The following is a 27101-nucleotide window of genomic DNA, read 5'->3' as shown; positions in this document are numbered from 1 at the left end:
AGGATTTGTAAAAAACTGCAATTGACTCGGACGAAGTCGCGGCCAACAGCTAGTATTAAATACCATTATCTACACAATTTTTATAAAATTTGGAAAGATAAGAAATATTTATCTTCTTTAACAAACAAAATTATTAACTATCTTTTTATTAATTATCTTTTTTCGGTAACAAAAAACAACAGACATAAGAAATATTTATGTCTGTTGTTTTTTGTTGTTAGCAATCCTATATCACCTGCCCCTCCAATAACTACAGAACTACCTAATCACGATGCCTTTTATATTATGACGTTCAGTACTTAAATTATGAGTTTTTTATAGTGTTCAAAGCAATATTTTATTTATAACTATGGGTACGGTTGCGCTTGACTAATGACTTCGTCTACGCAAATAAAATAAAGGTATGCAATATTTTCTGGTTAGTAGATTCTGTTCACCCAAATTTTTCCTTACGTTTCTAGCAGTAACTCATACCGAATCCATATTAATAGCTAAATTCCAAAAATAAATGCTTAAATAGGCTCTCTATACATATTGGATGTCGTCCGGCCTTGCTACTTTAGGGACATACCCAATTTGCTTATTTAGGGATGGATATCTCGAATGTTTATAGTCCTCTCTCTACCTTCCGGCAAAGCATTTACTCCACACAGTCAGAAAAACAAATAGGCCGACGGACATGAAAACAGATATACAAATATTTAAAAAAATGTTGGGTTAAATAACCTTATGAGTTTAATTAGAGGCTAGTTATTCACAGACAGATTCTTATTTTTTTTTTTAATTAGTACCTAAATTGTGTTTAACTAATCAGAGCGTGCTCTCTATTAAAAAGTTCCGTTCAGTTATACGTTTTTAGTCACGATTGTTGATTACTAAGAATATAGATACGGGTTAGTGTTGTAGGCGAAAACTGAAACATCTGTTAACCTAAGTTCGCCTAGGCAATTTGTATTATAGAACTTAAGCTAAACACTGATTAGTTAAAGGCATTACTCATTATCGACTCAACAATCTCGACTCGACTCCAATTAAAGCATTGATATGTGAGTTTATAGTATTTTGTCATTGTGCCACATAAGGTTGGAGTGTATGAAGGATTAGCAAACAATTGACCATGTTATGATATTAAGTAGTGCCAATTCTGTATACAATTCCACAAAATAAACTATATTGACAGATCTTTAACTACTGCTTCGACTTTTTCAAGAGTGCTGCGAGAAACAAGACCATCCATTGTTAGTTAATTCATTGTTTTAAGGCTTCTAAGTTAACCTTACTAAAAACTAGCACTATTTTCATTTTTTCTTCGTTTAGATCTGACAAATTAGTTTTTAGTTTACTGATATACAAACCTGATACTGATACTGAGGTTTGTATATCAGTAAACTACTAAGTTTATGTATTAGAAATCTAGCTATTGATGGTCAAGTTAATTGTTTGGAGTACGTGACCCGCTTGCATTTATTCGTCTTCGAGTTTAGTCGCTAGATTTTGTTGCATACGCATCTGACATCTGCCGTTCCATAATTTACAATTTTAATGATTTCAAGTGCTTTACTATCGTTCTTTGAGTTCATCATATATCTAAACATCATCACAGATTCCCTTAAAATCATAATTGGGACCAATATGGCGTGATAAATTAAAGAAAAACATTAAAAGTTGCTTAGATTTGGCGTAATAGAGTTAGCAACAGCTGAAACCGAATGGCGAAACTTAAGTAGTAAATAACGGGCGAGGCATCTAGCATAGCCGATGGACGTTGGGATCCCAAGATGCTGGAGTGGCAACCCCGCACTGGAAAGTTCATTGTTCGTAGACCCTCCACTAAATACATAGACGTCATCAAGGAAGTCGCTGGAAGTCGCTAGCACCGTGGAGTGTGGAAGTGCTCACAAAAGATCAGAAAATAGCTGGACCGATTCGTTAGAAAATGTGGAAAATCAATTTAAAAAAATTATTTACTAAACTACTAGCCTCAGGTTATCCCGAATGACATTGTATGTGTTGCCCGTTTTTTAGATCTGAAAAATACTAGCGGGCTAACTTGTTAGGGAGTATGGTAGTCATAACCCCTAATAGGTTTCTACGCGACATCTCACCGGAACACTACATTAAGAAACACTACATTTAGAAACACCAAACAGAGTCATCTTTTCGGTTTTTTCCTACTACATTGGAAATAAGTGTAAATATAATAAAGTTTTACGATTTTTTTAAAACTTGACAGTGGCAACGCACGCGCAATTTTCTTAGAAATTAAAGCAGACTGTTGGGTGGAAAATTAGGTACGTAGGTTACTTACTAATACCTATTTGCATACTCTGCTAGGAGATTTAATTTTACAACTATTTATTTCTTAAAAAAAAATAACTATTGTAAATTACATAAGAATAACAATCACTACCAACTCTAACGTGCCGGGCCTTTGATTTTAGTGGGCGGTAATGGTTTAATGGAATAATGGAGAAATCCTTAAAACTAAATATAATAAATAAATAAATATACTACGCCGATAAACAAATCGCCGTCTAGCCCCAAAGTAAGCGTATCTTGTTTTATGGGTACTAAGATGACAGATGAACTGTATCTGACGTTCAAACCATCCGGCTAACTTAGGTTACCTTAACTTTCAAATGCCAAGTGTGAGATGTTCTACCTACGAGTACTTATTCGATCTCGTGAGTGTTCTAGTGACAGTACGGTTTCCCAGGACTGTAACTAGATGGCGCTCCTTCTATACCATATAAGTCGCAGATAACTTTCAAGTGATCGAATAGGTAAATGTAGTTATAAAATCTGACACAAGGCATTTGAAAGTTAAGTTAAATTAGTTCGTTCAATGAAATATACTTGTTACAGCGCAAAATGTTTGTTTTTATTTGCCTTACGATTCTGCAACTGATAACGGGTTACGTAGCGGCTCCTGAGTCCATGGTTGCCCAGGCATTCCAGAATGACAAAATAGTGTCTAAAGTTGTACTTAATCCACCGTCGGAACTTATTTCGGTGAGTAGGTATTTGTAATATAATCTTATTATTATATTTTCTGTCTCCTCTATTAAAGACGAGAGAGCTGAGAACAGATTCACGAGTAGGTATACCAATACAAAAGTTAGTGATTACACTCACTGGGCCGTAGACAAGCTCGGGGTTGATACAAGCCTAACTAAGCAATTTTAGGTCTTATTTTTGACTCCGTGATCATAAGTCGATCTTGAGAGTAAACGTGAGTGTGTGTGTGTGTGTGTGTGTGTGTGTGTGTGTGTGTGTGGGTGTGTGTGTGTGTGTGTCTGCGGCCTCGTAGGGCTCGAACGGATAAACCGATTTTGTTTTTGTTTTTTTGTATCAACGAAGATGTCGGGAGTGTTCTTAACTATGTTTAATGGAAATCGGTCAAGATGGCCTCCACCCACACAATTGCAGATTTTTTTTTTATAACTCTCTCGTTATTAATAACAAATGAAAGTGGTGAATACTATGACAAATTTCAGATCCAAGATGGCCGCCAACAGAAAATGGTGAATTATTCGCCATTTTCTGTTGGTGTTCTAATTTTAAATTTGATTGCAGGTGACCTACCCAGGCGTATCGATATATCTAGGAACGACAGTGCAACCATTGCAGACTCTGGCGCAACCGGTGGTTTCGTATGAAGGAGATGATAATGAGCTTTACACGCTTATGTTTTTCGGTAAATAAAAGTTTGTAAACGCTTGTAACTGAATTGCCAGCTCATCTATGTTTAAAGGAAGGGATGCATTCTAAAAATTAAAAGCGTACGATTTATGAACTTCAGACTAATGAAACTCATTTTATAACAGTTAAGTAGTTAAAAAACTGTTTTTAAATTCTTCCTGTTTATTAAGGTATATTTTGTTTGTTTGTTTGTCACTTAAGCTCAGCTTATAGCAGCTTAAATGATTAAAGACAAATCATCAAGAAAGCACATTAATTTAACGGGCAATTTTCCTACTTGTGATTTTTGTTTTTTATTTTTTACTTGTATTTTGTATAATATATATTAACTTATTTATTGGTCAATAAAACTGAGATTTGTCTTCAATAGGACCAGACCTGCCACCCTCCGTTAATGTTCCCTTAACACAGTTCCTCCATTGGCTTGTCGTAAATATTCCCGGTCGTGACATCAGCAAGGGAGATACGATTTCATCATATTTCCCTCCCACGCCCTACCCCGGCGGATTCCCATATATTTTTATTCTCTACAAGCAAGATGGGATGTTAAACACAACTGAAATTCCAGATATGAGGTTCGTAAAAACTATTTTTTACAATTAATCACTATTTACTTAGGCAATAAATTAACTAACAAATGTATGCCCTAACACAAGAACTCGTATTTTAAATTTTCTATTCGTTAATCTTGTACTTATTGTTGTTATTTGTTTTACTTATGTGTGTGTGCGAACGTGTCTATAATTATTTTAATAGCTGGCTAGGCTAATCTTCCTTTTGTTGCCTTTGAAATCCGTGACCCCGAATTTGACCTTTAATGGAACTACAGCCGAGCGTATTATTTATTTCTGGTTGTCACCGTACTTCTTTATATCCTTCTTAAGATTTTGTAAAAAGTAGTGCCAATAAGTTTTCATCTAGGATTATATAAGTGAGTCACTAGAACGTATTAAATAAATATTCATTTATGTATTTCCTATTGCAGTTTTATTCTCCGTCGTCCGAATTTCTCTCCCATGGAATTCGCTGAGAAGTATAACCTAAACGGTCCAATAGCCGGCAATTTTATGCACGAATCATATTTGTCGGTTATTCCTGAGGTAAGTTTAATACACTTTCCATAATATAAGCGGTTAGTATAACACCTTTTTGATGATGAAGAGCAACTGCTGAGTTTCTTGCCGGCTTCTCCTCGGTAGAATCTGCCCTCCAAACCGGTGGTAGAGTCCCTACAAACAGGCAGACTTGACGTTTCAAAACTGCTTATATTATGCCTACTTGAAATAAATGAATTTTGAATTTTGATGGGGAACATTCTGGTAAAGAGATCGAGTAATGTAAGAAAATTATTATTATACCCATTTGAAACTACCCGGACTACCTACCAACTAACATGCTTCAAAGCACATAAAAAAAATATAATAGTATAATAAAAATATAATAGGAAGTCCACGATATAAAATTAATTCGATGGTCTAGCCGTAACTAATTTGATGAAATACCTAATGTGGCGATTGGCGCAGTAGGCAGCGACTCTGCTTTCTGAGTAGGTAGGACCCTGACTAGGCTGTAGGGTTCGATTCCCACAACTGGAAAATTAATTTGTGTGATGAACATGTCCGTGTGTTCTTTGTATATTATAAGTATTTATGTGTATTGTTCATAAAAATATTCATCAGTCATCTTAGTACCCACAACACAAGCTACGCTTACTTCGGGGCTAGATGTGTGTATGTCGTAGTATTTGTATTTATTTATTTAATTTATTAAAAAAATATCATTTGGAAAAACTATGTGTTGAGCTGAGCATTTTAAAGCTTCATGCCTCTCCCATACATCATCTGCGTCCATCCAATTCATAATATTGCACATATTTTTACAGGTACTGCAGACGTTTTATAACATTCTGGGAAATGCCTTTGGCTAAGCGGCCGTTGCTGATGCCTGCCTACCGAATTACATTACCACAGAGTTAAGAACAATCAGAAACCGCACACGACTAATATTGAAGCATCAAAAACGACTCCACTTAAGTAGTTTTTCACGAACCGCCTGTTCGCCTGTTAATCACTCCGTTCCATTGAGCAGTTTACATTAATTATTTCAACAGTAATGTTCTAAACGTTTACCATAAAATGGGGAAAACGGGAAAAAATGTGAGCTAGCTACATTTCGCGGACGTGAAGTGGGACGTGCGCGCGGCATTTAGGTACATTGTTTCTGGCGCATTGCACTGCATGCAATAATGCCTGAACGAGGATTCTGTATTTTCTTAATTTAGTGTATCTATATATAACATAAATAAAGCATTTTTGTTTTCTTTTATCGAAATGCCACTTTGCAGATGCTGGTTTTCAATCACTCTTGCCTTTCCATGCCCTGCCTTCGTCATATGCTATGTGTTAGTAACTTAAACTTAGCAAAGTCATAAAAGCTACCTACGCTCTATACATACGAGTAGATCTCAGGCTTATTGTTCATTGATTGAATCATTGATTTTATGTGTACAAAGAACACAAACAAATAGCTAAAGATGTACAAACAAGTAGCTAACGATGCAGTGGATACCTTTATTTATAATAAAGGATATACGTTAAACTCATTTGCGGTGCATAAGTTTGCCGCACTTTATTCACTGGTTTTGCAGCCGTGCGAATACGTACGAACAAGTACAAAGATCTCAGAAACAGGTTGCGAATAGTCGTACGTAAACACGCGTAAAATCCCGACGCCGAAGTCGATTTTGTCTTGTTGGGGAATTTGTTAGGGCATACTGTAAATATATGTTGGAATATGAATTAATTTGGTTGGTGGAAAGTAGCAAGGAGCCGCTAGACCCAAGCGTGGACTTTATATTATGTTTTATATAGGCACGGTAGGTAGGTACCTAATTTAATTTATTTTATTTTTAATTACCTTAATATAGAAGTTTTGTGTTTAAAAATTGTTTTATTTCACTTGCCTTATTAACAGCCATACATCATCATGATATAAGAAGCAAAATAAGAAGAAGTTTATAGAAGCACATTTGCTCTAAAATTACCTTCAGGTATGGATTTCATTATTTTAAGTATGAAGAAAGATTTAAATTTTTTTTGTTCTTAATTCCCAGGACAAGGATTCTTTGAAAAACCAATGGAAAATTCCACTGATTTGCTATTTTTAACAAAAAAAAGTCTTATAATTGGACATGTGAGTTTTTTGGTTTGTGTCGCTTTAACTACTCAACCGATCGTTATGAAATTTTGTATAGGAAGCGGTACCGAAAAAACACAGCGTACTGAGAAATAGTACCTTCTTTTAGAAAAGGAAAATTAAAATTGATTGTTAACAATGCTAGTGAATAATGGATATAATTTATAAATACTTTATTATATTATCATATATACCTAATGGTATGAATACACATCGGAGAGCAAGAAAAAATATACAAAATACATATTTAAACTCCTAAACTCTTGTACAATTTAGGTACATAGTCGTCGAACTGTGCACGGTAGAAGTTTCCAGCAACTGGTGCTCCCAGATTGTACTTCTCAGCGAACTTCTTCGTAGAGAAGGCAGCACGACCATCAATAGACCTGATAACAGAAGAATACTTGCAAATATCTTAAGTGAGCTATGCTAGGAGTAGGTATCTACGTGATAAAATGGCAGATAGGAGGGGGGCGGGGTGCAAGTCCTGCCATCAGACAGAAGTCCGAAGGGATTTATTTTCCTTCGCGATAAAAAAAACAGAAATAAACAGCGCAGTAGACCTGTACCAGGGTTACCAATATACAAGGCTCAACGTGACGCAAAGCTAAAAATAATATAAAATTCATTTATTTCTAGTTTCCTAAGTACTATTAAATAATATAAGCAGCCAAGTCAGTCTTGCGACTAGTGACTCTACCATCGATTAGGAAGGCAGGTTCTACAGACAAGAAGCCGGCACGGAACTCAGTAGTTGATCTTTTTCAACATCAGAATTTTTACAATTATTATTCTATATCTTACGAGAGATGAAAGCGATCCGGCAGGGTTATTACGTATCTCGCAACAGGTTTGCGACAATCTTGCAATCACTGCTGTCAAACGTATCTTTTGTTTATTTATTGTATGGAAAAGTGACGTTTGACAGCAGTGATTGCAAGATTTACGCCTGTCGCAAACCTGTTGCGAGATACGTAATCACCCTGACGTATGCTTTGCAAGTGCTAGCAACCTTGTCATCATCAAACATCACAAGTGGTAAACTAATTTCCACGCACTTTGTTCATTTTGCATTCAGTGCGACACATGACATCAGTCTTTAAAATTACAGATGTATTATCTGCAAACACTACAATGTCACAAGTGCCATTGACATGGTGTAGCAGATCATTTAGAAACTAACACTTTGACTACCTAACTGGCTCAACGTAGAGCGCCGTTTTAAATTCGTGATCCCAGGTACGATTCCGGGTGGGGGCAATTTAGGGATTTATACTTACAGAATTTTCTCGCAGTTACCACTTTACAAAAACGTGCCGCTTAGTGATTTAGCGTTCCGGTACGTTGTTGCATGGAAACCGATAAAGCGTATAGCTGCAATACTCGCTAACAGATTAGCCCACTACCATCTTGGACTGCAACATCAATTGCCACGGATGGTGAGATGGCGATCAGGGGCTGACTAGTAATGAAATTAAAAAAAAATCTACATAAAACATCTATGTAAGCTCTTAGCGGATATATGTTTTAGTAGTTATGTTGAACTATTGGAGCTTGAAGACGCTCCTATAACTTACTTGTTATCCAGTTTCTTTTCATCGAAGACCAGTTTTTTCGGTTGCTTGAACAGTATATAAACGTAGCGGTGGATGCCAGTGCCTTCTGGGGGACCTGAGCCGATGTAACCGGAGAGGACATCGCCTTTTGTCACGTCATTGCCTGGGATGTTGACCACGAGCCAGTGGTGCCATTCACGGTATACTAGCTCGGGACCGTCATAGTTGTCTGGATCTTAAATAAAAATATTATTTTAAAGAAAATGGCACCTCAAATTTATAATAAACGGCCGCCATCCGACCGAAGTTTGGACATTTTAACTTTTAAATAAAATAAAGGAGCTATTGTTAAAAAAACGATAGGTACTAGAATATTATGGACTACTAGTTTCTGCCCGCGACTGACGCTCGTTAACAATTTTTTGAGGGGACACGGGAACTTTTTGAGAGATTGGTATAGAAAGTACATGGCCTTTTCCATAGCACAGGTGTCTGGCCGCGGCTTAGCTCGTAAACAATTTTCAATTTTCCCTCGGGAACTCCTTAAGGAATCGGAATGTAAGGTTTCATCCAAATCTGTCCAGCTATTTTCCGTGATTGAGTAACAAACATCCACACTTTCAAATTTATAATATCAGTAGGATTTATCATTTATCAGACAAGTTTAAGTAGTATGCATGAAGGTAGTCATATAATATTAAAAATTAGAAAATAATAGAAAATGGATTTTGGAACTTCTGTAATTGATTTAATTGTTAACATTGTTACTATTTCATTGATAGATATTATTATTGTATATGAATTAGATTCAGAATAACAATTAATTTTGCATGGAAGACTCCGTGGCAGATTGTTGTACTACTACTATTTATAACACCAATTTTAACCTTATCAATCTGTGCAAATAAATTATTTGAATTGAATATTTTTGAACTGCTTTAGATATCTTGAACACTTTTCGGGTGAACAAATCGTCGCCGAACGCTTTCCATGTGTATAGATATTTTTGGGTATAAAAAGCGTGAAACTCGTGGTATCGCATTGTTTTTTAACGAAGAAACCGACTTAACTAAACTTTTAATAGTCTTTTGTAATCAAGATTGAATACTATGTGCTAAAATTAGCTTTTAGTCGCGAAAAAGTATGCAAAAACTAATAACTTTGATAGAAAATGTGGGTGTATTGTGTACCCCGATATGTACACAATACACCCACAACTGTGTAACCCTTTACAGTGTACAGACGAGATGTTTTGTGATGGTGTAAACAATGCATATTTGTGCAATAGCAGCAACCGCGGTCGTTTTGAAGAGCCCTGTTATCTTTCTCCGAAACGCATCATAAGGTCTATACTTATAAAATTTAAATAGGACCGTTTCGGAATAAACCGTCTTCGACAGAGATATGCTTTAAAACCGAATTGATAACCTCCTCCTCTTTGGAGTCGACTAAAAACAGTAATTCTACTTATTATTTTTGTCATAACTCATAGCTAATATTAGGAACTGTACGCCTGAATGAATTTCAATAATAAGATCCCCATTGCCAAAGCGATCCTACAGCTAACATTTTTTCTCGCAGCCATGTTCGCAATTTTCCAAATCAGGTGTTTCTAGTGGGCCAAAAAAAAGCACATTGGATATCATAAATATATAACTGAACCACTTACCAGTGAAGATAAGCGTATAGAATGAATCGGGGTCAGCTGGATAAGATACCGTCGGTTGATCTTTGACTTGCGTCGGTGTTAGTTCGTTACCGAGTTCTGCTTTAGAACCACTCGGGTAGCTTAGCTGAAAAATATTATGAAAATACATTCATCATCATCATCATCATCATGTCAACCAATCGACGTCCACTGCTGGACATAGGTCTTTTGTAGGGAGTTCCAAATTACACGGCTCTGTGCCGCTTGGATCCAGCGGCTTCCAGCGACGCGCTTAATGTCGTCTGTCCACCTCGTTGGGGGCCGACCTACGCTGCGAAAATATATTATATGTACCTAATACTATCAATCATCAGCCACAGGCCTCTCATATGAGAGGCGGTTTTAGGGTATATATCCACCACGCTGCTTCATTGGGAATTGGTGGGCTTTAACGACTGCAGTCACAAGTTAGTGATAATAACCGATACCGACGGCTTAACGTGCTCCGGTACCGGCAGCTTAACGTGCTCTCCGAGGCACGAGGGTCGAGACTGCCAATTTCCTAACTCCGGGCTCGTAACGAAAATTCTTAAACAAAAAAAAACATAATATCTACCTATCAAATATTGCCCAGTTTCTCAGTATAATTGCGAAAATGGATGTGCGAAATGCTATAAGCTTACCCGCCAAAGCCTCGTGCAACGAAAGCTCCGGTGAGTAGACACCATCAATTAAACGAAATTACAATTAAATTGTGCCATAAAACCCGTGTATATTACAAAGTAGCCTATAAATGTCACTCTTCTAAATAACCTATAGTGTAGTTAAAATAGAGTTTAATAAGGGCCAGCCCATTATAAACTCCATGAAAAAAATAAGGTCAGTCTTTTGCTCTGTCGCTGCATGAAAGAAGGACAATAACAAACACCTATAGAAATCTTAGTAACAATACACTAGAAATGCCCTTTAGCACTTTAAATATGTACAACCATATTTTACAGGTTCCCAACAGTCGTAAAACTGCGCGTAGCGCACGCGCCGGATGTCATACATTTATATTTTTTACAGCGCCGTAAACTTGTTGTTTTAAAGCGTAGCGCAATATAGTTTAAAATTACAATAGATTCGGTAACTATAACAAATGTTTTAGTAAAATTCGAGTGCTCTCAGTCTCGTTCGCGGTCAGGCGTACACAACATTTCTAGTGTCTTATTACTAAGATTTTATGCAGACACCCTTTTAAACAAACCCTTTGTCATATTAGTACGGAATGAGCTAAATGATATAACTATTATGAATTTTCGAAGCTATACAAACTGTAATCTTATCGAAATTTTGCATCACAATCGGTAACAAAATGCTGTAAGTAGGTATTTAGATTTCATATTTCAGTTTCTACGGAAAATTATTGTTTTTCCGTAGTACTTACTTATCGATTGATCTCTATCTGTATCGTAGATCAAATTGTCAGCAGATCACGAAATGGGTTCGATTGCCGGGATGGCCATTGGGTGTTTCTAATGCGAAGTTCTAGTAACAACACATTTTTAAATTCGCATGCCTCGAAGACTAAGTTAAACTGTCATTCCCAATTATTATCACTCACATCGATCAATCATCACGGTAAAACCCGCTAATAACCCGAAAAAACTTGGGTATAAGCTGTTAGTAGCTCTTTCTTTTGAGAATAGCATGTGCGCAGCACTGCGACATCAATAATCTGAGGACGATGATAGTGATTTTAGCTACAGGAAAGTAAAAAAAACTAAAGCTATATAACAAAATTTACCCGATTTTGGTTTTTAGCGTAGTACGTAACAAATCGAAACTAACGACATACCATATAAGTCATATTTTGATAGTAGATATACTAAATATTTACCTTATGTTTAAACAGTAAATTTCGTCATAATAGTGCTAACTCTTTGCGACGCAAATATTCTATTTCTGATGTCTGTAAGATCAATATCATGTGCCAAATTTGCACCAATGTAAGTACCTACTGCACTCACCGCGTACCTACTATTTTTTTAAAGAAGGCGGAATTTTCGTCTACGTGATGGTGACCGGATCATTTATTATTTTAACCCTAATTACGCTTCGGATTTTTTAATTTTTATTATTGCTCTACAAGTTAGCTGTTGATTGCAATCTCACCTAGTTGTAATTGTGTAATTATGCAGTCTAAGATGGTATCGGTCTAACCAGGAAGGGTAAATCAGTTATATTAAATCCATAGATTTAATCAACTATAAATAAGAATAACAATACAGTTTGACGGCTCTCTCAAAAAAAGGTTTAACGCGCGTGAATAATTAAAATTAAATAAAAAAATGAATTACTAAATACTCAGTATTTTCTTTTCATAATATCATACACATACCTATATTGGTATTTTTTATTGTATCCCAAAATTGCAAAAAAAAACGAAGAAAAATATGTATCATTTTCATCGAGAAAATTTTACGAAATCCTGTAAAGCGGCACCTTCCGAATTATTTCAGAGTTTAGTCAGAAATATGGTCAGATATAAAAAACATATCTCTTGCTTTTATATAAAAGATTAAGTGCTGTATTTAAAATTATACCAAACCATTTCTTGCAATCGAGTATTAGTGAAGCTTTTTGGGTGGTACCCTGTAATCCGTAAAAACTAGCCTTAAACATGCATAAACGTGTAGTATTTTACTAACATGCCGGTGATACTTACCTAATACGAAAGCAAAGGCAATCAATCTTTAATCTTAGCATGTTACTTTACCTGTATGGTATCCTTAGGCGCAGTATCAACAACATCGGGTACAATTTTACTGGACTTGAAGGCACTTGTGGCGGACATGTTGGCTGTAACAATTTATTATTTATAACTATTGGATAAACGACGTTGTCCCAAGTAGATAAATTCAGATTTTAACTTCCCTTTTCTTTGGAGTTAGTTAACTAATCACACCCACTCACATTGAAGCAGTTTGGCAGCTTTAAGTTCTTTATATAGTCTGCCAAGTTGTGCACAGTGACGTATTTTAAAATTCAGTTCCTTTACCGGTAAGATTAGAAAAATTAAATTCATGGAAAATGTGAAAAATAATCCAACAGTTTCTCGATTTTAATGATGATGATGAAACAACGTTTTTCAATACAAGAAGTGCAGGCCAATTCGTCCGCTGTTCTATTCGCATTTACGCATCGCCATTTCTCCACTAAGTTTATGCGTAGAGAGGTTATAACATAATCATGCTTTAGCTCTATGCCCTAGGCATTTTCCTAGGATAAAAAGTACATTCACTCAGGTTCTGTTAGCGCCGCCGCGCCGCCCCGCATCCTACCGCCCAGAGCAATGGCTCTAGAGTAAACACACCCATGGTTGTAGGTGGTTTTGTATGTCAACTATTGGATAACCGATTGGAATATTTTAATAGTAGGTTTGAAACCTTAAAACCGACTTCGCGTAAATTTAATTTGAATAGCGTAAAGCTAACGTTAAGGCTCAAATAAATAAACGAAAGTTAATAACTTAACATTTAAATATGGAAATTATAGGTAAAAGGAACCTAACATAACGTACCTAAGTATTTTGTTTTTTTTTTTACTAAAATAAAATTAAATATCTTGAAACAAGATAAAACCTTACCTTGGCAATGAGACGTGTGTATACGAATGATTAACAACAACGTATGGCCGATAAGTAATATGTAGGTACTGACCATTCGCAAAACTGCAACAAAAAACAAAACGTCGTTTGTACCTACTACACCGATAAGGATAGGTAATCTTTTCATTGTTTTCTGCAGATAACCTGTTATATAACGTTGCGAACAATTTGTGATAAAATATCATGTTACCCATTCATTTATTTATGTTATGCGGTCAGGAATCAGTTTTAAATATTTGCATGCACGCAAACGTATAGTTCACTCGATGGTCTACAATGGAAACACTAACGTCATATTATATACGCATATTAACTACGTATACGTACGTATAATGCCCATATGTTTATTGCTTTGAAGAAACAATTCAAACTTCATTGATTTCATGAAAATCTACTTCATGGGCTCTTTTGTATAGTAAAATCTGTCCGTTCGTAGTGACTCTACCACCGTTTCAGAAGGCAACATTTAACAATTTTTATTACATATTTATCAATATTCTGAAATATAAAAGTGAAGCAGACTCCTTCCAAGCAACCCTGTCATTAAGAAGGTTACCATCAATACTAACCCGTTACCGGCCTACTACAGGGCACGGGTCTCCTCCCAAATTGAGAAGGGTCTAGGCCGTAGTCCACCTGGCTGACCAGGTACAGTAAACTTCACATACCTTTGCGAACATAATGGAGAACTCTCAGGCATGTCCGTGTTTTCCTTCGCCGGTTCAAGCAATTCGTATTGCACGCCTCATAAGCGAAGCGTAGAGGTGATTATAATTTGATAATATTTTTTTATTCCATCTGTCTTTGACTGACTAAATAATAAAAATTAAAAATTAAAAAAAAAAAATTAAAAATTTAAAAAAAAAAACAGATGAATTGGAGCCTTTGCCATTGGAGCGGAGGGAAAAGTTTAGGGTACTCTTTTTAGTGAAAGACGAGATTGTGAGGATTTTCCAATTTTTTTTAATTCCTTAAATTAAAAACGTACATAAATCCTAAAAGGTACGTTCGGGGGATTAGGCTCGGTCCCCCCATAAGCAAAACCGAAGCTCTAACCAAAACATTATGACTGCTACAAAAAGTCATGAATATAAAATTATCTTGCTAAAATAAATGAGTTAGGACACATTGATGAAGTTAATGTATAGGTAGGACTACATCGGCCAAAGGAATTAATTTCTAAAATCATTTAATTGATCTGGTGCCAGACCACTCCACCACTCCATCGATTTTCCGCGAATTAATATATATAGCGCTTTAATTCATGTGTGTCATGAAATAGAGAAAAAAAAGTGAATTATAATAAATAAAATAAGAAGAGACTTTCTCTTTGGTGTGTGTTTTATTTTATACTATTTTTAAAAGTCATTGGTGCCATTTCTGATGTGCACTAATCTCTAAGCTAAAGTAAAACTTGTTTAAAAGTAAAATCCTATTTATTATACATATCCTTTCACTGTGATTCCTATTTCCTTTCTTTTCGGGAAATTTACTTTAGTTAGGGAAAGGTTCTTTATGGTAATATATATATTTTTTAATATAGGTATGTAGTGTATGTAGTATTATTAACGCAAGAATTCCTTTCAAAATATTAACCTGGTTAATATATTAGTGTAGATTTGGGAATACTTAATTAAATATAAAAAAATATTTCAAGACAAACAATTTTATTAATTTTTAAAACAAGCATATTGAAAACAACAACAAAATTATATTATTACGTATTAAGTATATACACCTAAGCTACGAAATCTATTCTAGGTTTTACACAAAATATCAGTGTTTATTTTTATATTTAGAAGTCTCAGAAGTATGCTATGTATATATATAAAACTAAATTTATATACAAATTCAATTTCATTACGAATTAAATTTTTATTTTATTCGTTAATCTAAACTAACTATCTTTTGTCTGTTCTGTGTCCATGCCCGTTGCCTTCTGGGTTACTATAGTAAAGCCAGTGTCCCAAATATGGGGCTAAGGGTGCATTGGATTTTATAATATACAAACCAGTGCACATAAAATTAATCTTATAATGCATTGATGCCTAACGCTCGAAATTATTAATCAATCCAATCTAAAATCTTCAGATAACAGATTAAGTAGTGCTATCCTTTTCTTACTCTTCCCTGTGAATAAGGAAAGAAATACTAAATTCAATCTGTCATTTGAAGATTTTGGATTAGACAGATTAAATAACATCTGGCGTAAAAGATGTTTTAAGTACAAGTACAAAATATGGACATGTTCATCACACATCTTCTTTTTTATTTCATTTGACTCTAAGTTAGCCCTTAATTGCAACCTCATCTGACTTTTGATAAGTATTGATGGAGTCTAAGATTTTAACGGGCTAACAGGTAAGGCGTATGCAGTTATATTTACGCGCGGCATCGTACTGTCAAAAATGCCGCTTGATGGCATGTTTTTTGCGACAGTCTTCGATCAGAACAGAGCAGAGAAAATTCTGAAATTATAAATTCCCAAATGGCCTCTAATGGGGAACCTTCCCGTTTATTATACCAACGGCGCTCTCCGCTGTGGTGGTGAGGTCGACATAAATCTTCTTGGATAAGCGACTAGGTAGGTCTATTTGCAACCCCTGTGTCACTATGACATCTATTTTCGTACAATATCTTTAGGTGCCATCTTCAAATTGAAGTTCGGAGATTAGAAAATCGTACAATGATGTACCATCGTCTTGAGTTACGAATAGGTATGTCGTAGTACAATAACTGCAACTGTCTAATTTGTTGTACATTTCTCGACGAACGCAATTTGAGTAATACTTCGTTTAATTAGTAATCAACATACACAAATTTAGTAACACACACACACACATATACCTACACCTACATACACATTCCGACCATATTCCTGGCCTGGTGTAATTTTAGGTTCCATAAGAATTTTATAGTCTATTTATAGCCAGGTATATAAGAGGCCTCAGATACTTAAAGTGACATGTTATGTGTTGAACTGTATAAATTATGGGCCTATGTTCACATTGTATACTAATGTATCCAAAAACATTATAATAATATTAAACGACTAGGAACCTGGTCTTTAAAAATACACAATTATTACTTTTGAAATTCCTCACATTAACGACTATTTAAAACATATATGAGAATTTAAAAAATCAACTTGCAATCGAGTAATAATAATAGTTAGATCTTAGAAATTAAAACTCCCTGTGCTACAAAAAAACTTATTAAACAAAAATAGAAGAAGTTCGTATTGTGGAATTACGAATTTATTTAAATAATAATACGAAATTAATACATTTATTAATGTTAATCCAAATTATAAGAGAGGTTTCTAGATTAAGTATATGGATAACCTTTTATAAATAGGCGTTATTATTCTATGGTTACACATTTAGTGTCGATCTTTACATGAAAGACAGCTGTTTTTTCTTACGAACTCTGCCAAAATAAATATTCGAGTTTTACAATAATATGTGCATATTATAAAAGATCGGCCCTTAGGTAACTCTTAATATAAGTGGGGCAATGTATAAACAAATATAAAATAAAAATTAGCCAAATTGATATTAAATAATTTTTTTTTATTTCCTATGTAATAAAATAAATATTTATTATTCTATTCAAATCCACCTGAAACTGACCGACAGCAATCTACATATATAAGATTGGTGGCAGTTTAACTTGCAGTCCAATCTTTGGGGCGTTTATATTAATGAGAAATAAGTAGGTGTAATCATCAAAATAAAATCTTCTGAAGTTTTGACCGCGTAACCAGGGTCCTTGATGGCGCGTATTGTAATTTTTTACCCCATTTGATTTCTCGTAAAGAATATCTGACTGGGCAATGTCGTGCAGTGCAGTTCATCTTAAAACCGGATCCGGATATTTATAAATTTATCCGATCCGATATCCTTATGCGTATCATAATCACATACCTCTGTGAAAGGGTTATGATACGCAGGCATGATACGTGGTCTCGATAGACAGCGGCGCTCTAATACGATGCGCTGTACATCTTGAAGTCTAGCCGGTTTTTGGTAAATAATCAAAGGAGAGCCAATGGCACAAATCTGCAAAGAAAAGAAGAAGAAGAGAAAAGAGAAAAAAAGGTCTTTTTTTATTTCTCTACAATAGAAGTCCGCCAAGTGGCCGCGCAGCTACTCAGTTTTTAGGAATTTATTGCTAAAATTTTATATGCGTGAAGACTCTACGAGGCAACGTCAGTCAGGACAAAAGTAATGTCGTGCTCTAAATTGGAGTGGAACACTTATTGCACTGACTTGCGCAGTTCCGCTTTAGTAATGTTCCGTCACTACCTCAGAATGGCGAAAAATTACCTTAATATTTGTATTAACTCGTTCACACTTCGTATTGTTGGCTATTGCCAAACGATCCTCATTGTTTGCTATAACGTAGTTATATTATAAACATATGTTCGCAAGTTCTATCAGTCTTCCCAATATCGTTCGGTAGGTACCATGTTATACCGAAAACTCCGAACTAAAATCACTTCTTGATGGATATCCCGAATGTTCGAACACAGATAAAGCTGGTTATCTGTGTTCAAACATCCGGTATAAATACATTTATTTAGTGTTCAATCGAGATTATATTTTGTTTTTATGAAAAATATTAAAGTAATCTAAAATTACTTTAAGTATACAAAATATTTTAATATCTACTAATACCTGAATGAAATGCTTGCAAATCTTATCTATACTAAATTGGATCGTTTTTTTTAAATATACATTCCTCCGCTGATTAAAAGATAGCTAAACGTTATTAACAGCAAATTTAGATTTTCAGAAGAAAACTGTTCTTTCACAAAGATGTTTGTTTTTTTGTATGGAGCCTGGATTTTTGATATTTTCGCCAAATAGCGGCCATGCAATAAACCTGATTGAATCAATAGGGCACTAATGTGATATGAATTTACAGAATCACATATACAGGGTTGTAGCTCGTATCATTAAAACTAACAACTTTTATTCTACGATTTTTCTAAATTCAGTATTAATATATTTCATACAAAAAAATTAATAAAACATGTTATTACTGCAAAGTGACATTACACTGTAAAACCAAATAGTAGTAGTCGGGTCAGTGACCGCACAATAGAGTTGTGGTTAGCCAATGTTGCCGATTTTACATTACAGAGTAGTAACAAGTAGAGTATCTAAATAAATATTGAATATCTAATATTTCACAAACTATCGAGTAAAAAAAAATCGTAGAACAAAGTTTGTTAGTTTAAGTATATAGAACTACAGGCCAAAAGCTTTCTGGTATTTTTTTTAACCCTTTCTACAAAACACTTAATCTAATAATATTAAAGAATGCCGTATCTTTTGGCAATTTATACCCTCCGACTGTGATTAGAGAATAGTTAGAGAAATGCGAGTAAGAATCCCGCTGGTTCTGTACCTAATTTAAATATGTTATATATTTATCTATGCATTATTGAAATAATGTGTTAAGGTAATGTTAAAACTTAAAGAAAAACAAAAAAAAATTTACAAGATATTTTAAATAAACACTATATTGGCTAAAGGCACATAAATTAATTAAGAAAATATTATTTTTACTATCCTTAAATACCTTAAATAAACCTTTATAAGGCACGTATACAAATAAGAGAACAATTAATAACGAACAGACAGTAAGCAAACAAAAATATTATTTAAGAATTGTATTAGGATTTTCGGAGGAAGAATGCAAAAGTGTCAAAACACTGTTCCTTACATAGCATATGCACACCTCTCCAAAGCCATACCTTAGTTTCTTGAAAATACTTAAGTATGTATGTTATTAAATATTAACACAATCCCGGCCCAGTTTCCCAAAATCAAAGTTTTTTATTTAAATAATTTTAATGATTTTTAAATTTAATTCTACGTCTTATTTAACATCTTATTTGTTGAATATAAAATTGAAAAGGTGTAGTAGATAATATTATATGATGATTACATAAACATTCGATAGGTATAGTAATTATTTTGATATAATCATAGGTAAACTCATAATTTCAAAAAAACTACTGATTATGAATCTAAACCACTTGAACCGTGGCGAAGGCACTAAACGTAACTTTCTTTGGTGGTTCAGCACTGCATGTCCTCACAACAGATCTTTTTGATCCGTCGTGCACATTCACCTTCAATACTGGTTTTAAATTAGCTACGTCACCATGGGATTGTGCTTTGAACCTGCCAATAGTATTGCCATTACTTAAATCTCTTAATTTATTCGTCAAACCTGTTATTCTATTGGAGATATTTGTATAATTAGCTTTCTTGTCATGCTGCTTTTTGGGTTCACTAAGTTTCATGGGGATTTCTAAGTTTTGTAGCGAAGCATACTTTCTATGGTCTGTGCTTAGGTTTCTTTTGATGTCTGTATTGGGACGAGGTAATCTTGGTGGTCTTTGGAGGAAGTTGTTTGGTCTGAAGGGCAACGGTGTAAGTTTTGGCTTCGTTTCACTTGTCAGGCGGTAGTATTGCGGCGCTGGTTCGAGTCTTTGGGGTTTTTTCAGCGTAAGCGCCATCGCTATTTTAGTTGGACGCGCGAGGCTATCAAAGGCTCTGGTTGAGAACTGTGACCGACTGTTTCCCCATTCTTCTCTGTCCGATTCGTAGCCGCTGTTTACTGAAAATAAGAAAATAAAGATATTAAAGATTTGGAAAACCAAACATAAAGTTATGCTGTGGATAAGCCGCCGGGAAAAATATTGAAATAATATATATGTAACGATCTTTAAATAACTATTTGGAGTATTCTATTTTCGAACATGGATTCAACCACTGATTTTGAAATTTAGCGCTATCCCTGTATTAAATTTCAAATGGAAATTCGGCATTCAGGCATTAGCAATAAATAAATCAAAATAAACAACGTACACTCCGGAGATCAATGGAATTAGCTTTAACCAAAGTATTATAATTTAATCTTTTGTTTTTCCTTCCTACACTGTATACACTTTCATCTTGTTTGTGTAGTTGTAAGCTAGTTTAACGGTATTTATTGCATGCGGTGTTTACCTGTAAGTAGATTTACATTTTGTCTTCATAAAGTATAAGCTAGTTTAAATTGTTTTTTTTGAAATGTAAAGCTCTTGGTAAACCAAATAAAGAAAAAAAAAATACACTCTTTATTTTATTATTATTAATAATAATGTTTATTAAGTAAGCAAAACTAGTATGACTTTTACAGACAAAAATATGTAAACATAGACGAAATATACAGAGTGAATTCAAATCCTCTTCCTTTTTCGATTTGATTGATAAATAAAACAACTTTCATTTATTCAACCTTTAAGTATAAAATTTTACGAGTTTTATATCACTTTAAAATGCAACCGAAGCCCAATGCAAGTAAGTTACATCAGATGTCAAGCCATCTTGTTAAGTCGGTCCACGGAGTCTTCCGTGCTCCTGTGCATACAAATCGGCAATTTAGCAAATAAGTATTTATCTGACCTAGAAGTTCGTGCAAGGCTATTTTTGCAGGAAAATGTCAGAACCTTCAATACAGGTCAGAATTGTTTTGGCTATTTGTTAGGATATCTATCTATTCACATGTCTAGATGTTCTTATTTAAGCCTATATTAATAGTATGGTACCGCTGGACCCAGGCGGCACAGGACCGTGATATTTGGCTTCCTACAAAAGATCTATGTCACGCAAAGGAAGTTCATTGGTTGACGTAATTATGATGGCTTTAGCCCGCGAATTCGATTGCGTCGAATAACTACTCGTGTAAGGTTTTCTAGTTATCCGGGATAACTAGAAAACCTATGGGTTAAACTATGGGTTAGGTATGTTATTTATCTCATTGTAACGATAAAGGAATAACAAACATCCACACATAAAAAAAATCTCCAAATTTTATACTAAAAGGCATAATCCGCTAATGTCATTTGGAAAAGTTAAAAATGTTTATACGGAGGTTATCACGATGCTTAAATTGCTTAATATTTATGCAAGACACTTGGACCTTTCGGCGAAATGGCGAGGTTAAGTTCAAAATTTTGCCAGTCTTCGTTTAGCCGATGGCGCTATTTTCAGGGTCAACGTAGCATGTTTTTAGCGCAATATTCATTAAATACTTGTAACCACACTATCCTTGGCAGTTTCTACAGGATGAAGCGAACTTTCTGACTAAAATAATATTAACAAACAGAATTACTTTGTAATTTAAGTCTGAACTTGCGTTTGAAACCAGGCCCATGGTTATCAGAAATAAAAACGATTACATGTTTCTTGTGAACCAAAAGCATGAAAAGTTAATATTATATTAACTAAGGCTATACTATTCGGCTATATATATAAGGTCTTTATGTATTTTTAAGGTTGGTATTCAAGAAGATAAGAAAACCAAATAATTGGTATTTTTTATATTGTAAATGAGTGAGAAATGTCTAGGCCGTAGTGCACGACGCTGGCCCAGTGCGGATTGGTGGACTCCACACGCCTTTGAGAACACTATAGAGAATTTAGGCATGCGGGTTTCCTCACTATGTTTCCCTTGACCTTTGAAGCAAGTGGTATATATTTTTTAATTGCTTAAAACGCTAACTAATAGTTTGTGGCGTGGCCTGAGAATTAGGATTCAAACTAACTCGGCCCCCCAAAAGTGAAGCTGAAGGCATAATCACTATTATCATGCTTCACATTTCGTATTTAATTCGTATAAAAAAAAATTATATACGTAATAAATAATACACCTTACAATATTGTAACGTTCATTGACACAGATAATCATGATTGCTCACTATATTACTACAGGAAGCGTAGTAAGATAGCTGTAACTGCAAAGTGAACTGCGCGGGAATAGAACCCGCCCTTCATGCTTGGATTGTGTCACAGATATCTTGTTTCCCGCTGAGGTCATGAGGGTTTGTATTACAGTAATGATATGCGTGCAGTTGAACACCAGCTGGTTAATATAACATGCACTATAAACGATCGCTGGTGTGCTAATTTTTACCCGATACGAAATTTACGAAAATTCTCTCAACTCTCTCGCACCAACTACTTAAGTATATTTTAGTCAATGACGGTTGTTTCTATTTATATTTTTTTTTAATTTTCAATTGTAAAATTATAAAAGAATAACAAAAAACACTATTACAAATTTATAAAAAAAAAATCACCGCTTGCGTGGCTTTTGAGTACGCAAGCAACCGAATGACGAGAAAAATTAATGAAGGTTTATTATTATAATTATTATTGATAAAGACATAATATAAGCGGTGATAGTCCAGAGCCAGAGTTCGGGGGGCCGGGTTCGAACCCCGGGAAATTAAATTATTTTCTAAGTTTTCACTCGCTTCAACGCTACATGCTTGAGAGTTCTCCATAATGTTCTCGAAAGGCGAGTAAAGTCGCACTGGACCTTGGTAGACTACGGACTAAGCCCTTCTCATTCTGAGAAGACCGATTCTGAAAATAATGAAATGATTCTGAAAATGATGATAAGAGCGTTATTAAAAAAAACGAACTAATGTAATCAAAAATAATGATGCTACCCATATCAAGAGCTGTTAAAGGTGTTTAGATTCGTACAGCTTGCACAATTTATGACTGTCCTAGTTGCGGTACCTATTATTATATATATTCTGTGTTAGGTACGAGGATCATAAAGTTGGATAGTTATAGGCTTTTGTGTTCTACTCATAAACAGCACTATTTCATAGCACCGTTACCTCTATTGGAACATACATATAATGGAATAGCTGTTGCCCACGGGTCAGACCGCCTTTTTTTTTGGTTTAAGAAAAATGCCGCGAGGACCTTATGTTTTGCCCGGAAAAAGTGTAGCATATGTGTTAATCCAGGGTAAAATTTGTCCCCATTCCAAATTTCACTTGGTTTCTGCGCGAAAGAGTAACAAAGATTCATCCATCCATCCTTACAACTATCGCATATATAATATTGCTTTGGTTTGATGATGTATTCATTGATTTGATTTAATTGTCTCTGGAAATGATAATATGGTGTTTTTAGTAATTCAAATTTTAGCTTTACAGCTACAACATAAGGGCTCCTCTAGGGAACGATGCAGCCGGCATAAGACTAAAAGAATTAAACCTTTATTATTTTATACATCAAAGGAATTCCCTCCCCCTTTTTATATAAGAGATATAAGAGGCTGAATGCTGGCTGCTGATTGAGCGTTAGATTTTGGGGGATTATTCGGCTTTCATCTATGTATTCCAATGATACATTTTATTTGCATTTTTGTGTTAAATGTCGTCAATCAATAGGCAGGATAAATAATTTTAAAAACTGTCCGATCATGTTCAGAATTATCTACTATATCCAAACAATATCTTATTTTTACAGACTGCAACTGAAAGTTATTTTCAAAAACAATATTTCCCGTGAAAACATCTCCCGGTGTCATGGCCGCATGTTATAACAAAAAACAGCAAGCAACTGATAATTTGAAATTACAAAATACTTGATATACGCAGAGGTTTTCGAAGTTCAAGCAGTAAAATTATGTTTATAAAGACGTGTTAATTTGGAATTCGGCGTTTCATCTGTCATGGCTCTAGATTATGCAGTTTTATTTCATGTAAATAAATACCAATCTCACTTCGAATATAAATAAAAATACGTTTTTCATAATACACGAATCATATATCATTAGATAAATACCATATTTGAGAGATTCTTTGTTACTGCCATCATGACTATGGAGACAAAAAATTACCGACTTTGTGATACAACTAAAAAGCAATAAATAAATATTTTCTACATTTTTAAGTCGGTGCCAAGTAAAATATAGAAAGTTACTATGTATAGATCATATACTTCGTATTCCTTTTTATATAGTAGCCAGGAAAATACCACTAATTTAAACCTCTTCCTTTTTTTTAAGTTGGTTAACGAGGTGACAGCAGGCTTTCCCTAAGAACGATTAATACAGCCTTTGCAGTTGTAATAATAGCGGTCAGTGTTAATAATGGTATTCGTTGAAGGTTGTCCTGCGATGGAGCCATCAAATGAACACAGTATGCTAATTAGTCTGGCAAGCTCTCGAGACAAATTGATTTTAGATCGCATCTCAAACACATGTGACCCGGCGGAGTCAAACATTCTGTGTTTATTTAAATAATTTGTGTATGGATCGTGCGAGTATTACCCAACTAGAGGCCCTCCGAGGTTTCTAGGACGTACGTGATGATGAGATAAATAACAAAGGGGAAGGCCTAAACTTGCGAAAAAATTCGAGATGATTATAGAGGATTTATTAAATGCAAAATAAACCCACTTTAAAATAACTTTGTGTGCAATGTACACTTAAGAAATAAAATATTTTAGTTGTACTGTTAGTGCAAAAAAGGAGCGTAATACCTTTTTATTAAAACTTATAAGCCATGCGGGCATCTTACTCATAGGCGTAAACTCCCCTCCCGCAACGGCGCGATTACGCGATACTTTTATTTTACACTGTCTCGGAAATCACTTATCCAAAAATAAAAAGCGTGTAAAAACGAACTATAAAAGGCAAGGTAAATAGAAAGTTTTTTTTAAAGCAGGCAGCAGCTCCGTAGCATAAATTCCAATATTTCAGTATGAAATCTTATTTAAATGAAGAAAATAAAGTTACCAGATAAAAATGCTTCAGTATGAGTAAAAGAATTTTTAAAATCGGATATGTAATTTTGGAGATAATCTATTGCTTACAAACTAACAAAAATATAAATCTTTTGTCTTTATTACTATTATTATTAAAGAAGAGAAATTACAAAACAGCATTCATTGAACATCATTTTTTAAAGTCCTTATGTTTTAACCATTATTTACCTGTCCTCTGGAAATGTAGCACAGTTTATCAAACAGCTAAGTTAAATTGGTCGCGGTGCTCAAGTGAAGGTCGCGAATGCAATCACTTTCGCAAAGGTTGTTCACCGCTCCTGCACCAAAACAGTGACATCCTTCGCTACATCTGACGAAATACCTTTTTACGTTTTACATTCGGCGTAGTTAAATTTTAAAAATTACCCACACTGAGTCAAAGCTCGCGCAATTTTTTTTACAATTCCGATTTGCATTTTCAAATTTGCGCCTTAAAAAAAACTGGTTTGATATAAATTTCACGGGGTACTTTGCAGATGTGCAAACTGAAGCTTTATCCAAATTCTGTCATTAACTCTCGTTTGATTACGTTAAAATACTCCTAACACAGCCCCTCCATTGCAGGCTGAGTGAGCCTTCATATGCACCAGATAACCCATCAAATTCTAAGCAAGATGGAACTGTGTTGTTAGACCAAACTATAAATGTTGTTCTGCGACATTATTGTTGCAGTAGATTGATATTTTACCAATCTAAATTAATTTTATTGTTCTTAGCTATTTCTGATTGTACCGTTTTGATCCTCAAGGAATCTTTTTATTTTGCTTGAAGAAAGGGCTACCTATTTCGCTTATTACCTCTAATTATATTTGATACTGTTCCAATGCTCTTTAGCAGAAGGTAATATTATTGTTGGCTAAAATAAATATAAAATGAAAGTGAATCTTAACACATTCATATTATCTCTTTTAAATACTACTGGTGATTAACTGTCTATACTATTAATAAATATTTAATGAATCAATGTCACGTGGTAAAAAGTGATTTGAAACGTGAAATTTTATCAAAACAATTTCACAATCAACCTAGATAAATTACTGATAAAATATTGTTAGGACATCGATACTAAATATAAACAAAATATAAGTGCAAATATCAAACGATTTCACCAGTCGTACTTTGTATCAAACACTGCAATGATTACTAGGAGTTTTATTCTATTAAAGCTATTTGTATTGGCATTACCAGTAATCAGATGTGCGCGAATACTGGTATACGTTGCCACGCCATCAATAAGCCACCAAGTTGTATTTCGTCCCCTAACACAAGCTTTGGCTGCTCGAGGTCACGAAGTCTACGTTATTACTCCTAATCCCGTATTCTCAAAAGAAAAAACTCCAGCGAACCTGACAGAAATTGATGTCCATAACGTATCATACCAAAATTGGGAAGAATTATTTGTCTACCACAAAGGAGTCAAAGAAGATATCGTGCATGAAGTGATATTAATGTTTAAAATATTTGCATTAACCGTCGATGCACAGCTGTCAACACCTGGTGTTCAAGAGATTTTGAGTAAACACAAAAACTTTTTCGATATAATAATGCTTGAATCTTGTCATCGCCCACTCCTAGGCCTAGTTCATAAATTTGATGCACCAGTTATTTTGATTAGTTCTTGGGGAGCAGTTTCAGCTCAATACGACGCTTTAGGAGCACCAGTGCATCCACTGCTCTATCCAACAGCTGGAATGCAAAAATTATACAATCTT

General features: G+C 34.6%; 3 protein-coding genes across 4 annotated transcripts in view; 1 reads left to right on the top strand and 2 right to left on the bottom strand.

The window, feature by feature from the left end:
* The first annotated feature begins 968 nt into the window (after window positions 1-968).
* LOC120628151 (protein D1-like) lies at window positions 969-6569 on the top strand. 2 transcript variants are annotated; one of them, XM_039896382.1, is made up of 6 exons: window positions 969-1046; window positions 2866-3012; window positions 3577-3697; window positions 4073-4277; window positions 4688-4802; window positions 5585-6569. In XM_039896382.1, the coding sequence occupies exons 2-6, from the start codon at window positions 2872-2874 to the stop codon at window positions 5627-5629; spliced, it is 627 nt and encodes a 208-aa protein (XP_039752316.1). In that variant the 5' UTR covers window positions 969-1046; window positions 2866-2871; the 3' UTR covers window positions 5630-6569. The 2 variants fall into 2 exon arrangements, with proteins under 2 accessions (XP_039752316.1, XP_039752315.1); XM_039896381.1 differs by lacking the exon at window positions 969-1046 and adding an exon at window positions 2235-2291.
* Window positions 6570-7064: 495 nt separating this feature from the next.
* LOC120628124 (protein D3-like) lies at window positions 7065-13816 on the bottom strand. The gene is made up of 5 exons (XM_039896348.1): window positions 13733-13816; window positions 12863-12945; window positions 10123-10246; window positions 8475-8688; window positions 7065-7283 (listed from the first exon to the last, which is right to left on the bottom strand). The coding sequence occupies exons 1-5, from the start codon at window positions 13806-13808 to the stop codon at window positions 7145-7147; spliced, it is 636 nt and encodes a 211-aa protein (XP_039752282.1). The 5' UTR covers window positions 13809-13816; the 3' UTR covers window positions 7065-7144.
* A 5502-nt stretch (window positions 13817-19318) lies between these two features.
* The window catches only part of LOC120628395, an 82304-nt gene continuing 74521 nt past the window's right edge, over window positions 19319-27101 (bottom strand). Inside the window, exon 3 of the mRNA XM_039896749.1 lies at window positions 19319-20389. Coding sequence (XP_039752683.1) covers window positions 19794-20389 — 596 coding nt within the window. The 3' untranslated portion in view covers window positions 19319-19793. The remainder of the gene's footprint in view (window positions 20390-27101) is intronic.

The sequence above is a fragment of the Pararge aegeria genome, chromosome 12 (genome assembly GCF_905163445.1).
Source record: "Pararge aegeria chromosome 12, ilParAegt1.1, whole genome shotgun sequence".
In the NCBI taxonomy this organism is placed as follows: domain Eukaryota; kingdom Metazoa; phylum Arthropoda; class Insecta; order Lepidoptera; family Nymphalidae; genus Pararge; species Pararge aegeria.
This window is presented reverse-complemented; position numbering and strand designations above follow the sequence as displayed.

Coding starts and splice junctions, on each gene's coding strand:
- LOC120628151 (XM_039896382.1), top strand. CDS start 2,872: ATGTTTGTTTTTATTTGCCTTACGATTCTGCAACTGATAACGGGTTAC. Junction 3,698..4,072: donor TTACACGCTTATGTTTTTCG/GTAAATAAAAGT, acceptor TGTCTTCAATAG/GACCAGACCTGCCACCCTCC. Junction 4,803..5,584: donor ATTTGTCGGTTATTCCTGAG/GTAAGTTTAATA, acceptor ATATTTTTACAG/GTACTGCAGACGTTTTATAA.
- LOC120628124 (XM_039896348.1), bottom strand. CDS start 13,808: ATGGTCAGTACCTACATATTACTTATCGGCCATACGTTGTTGTTAATC. Junction 10,247..12,862: donor CGCCTAAGGATACCATACAG/GTAAAGTAACAT, acceptor AATATTTTTCAG/CTAAGCTACCCGAGTGGTTC. Junction 8,689..10,122: donor CTATACGCTTATCTTCACTG/GTAAGTGGTTCA, acceptor TTTTTATTTAAG/ATCCAGACAACTATGACGGT.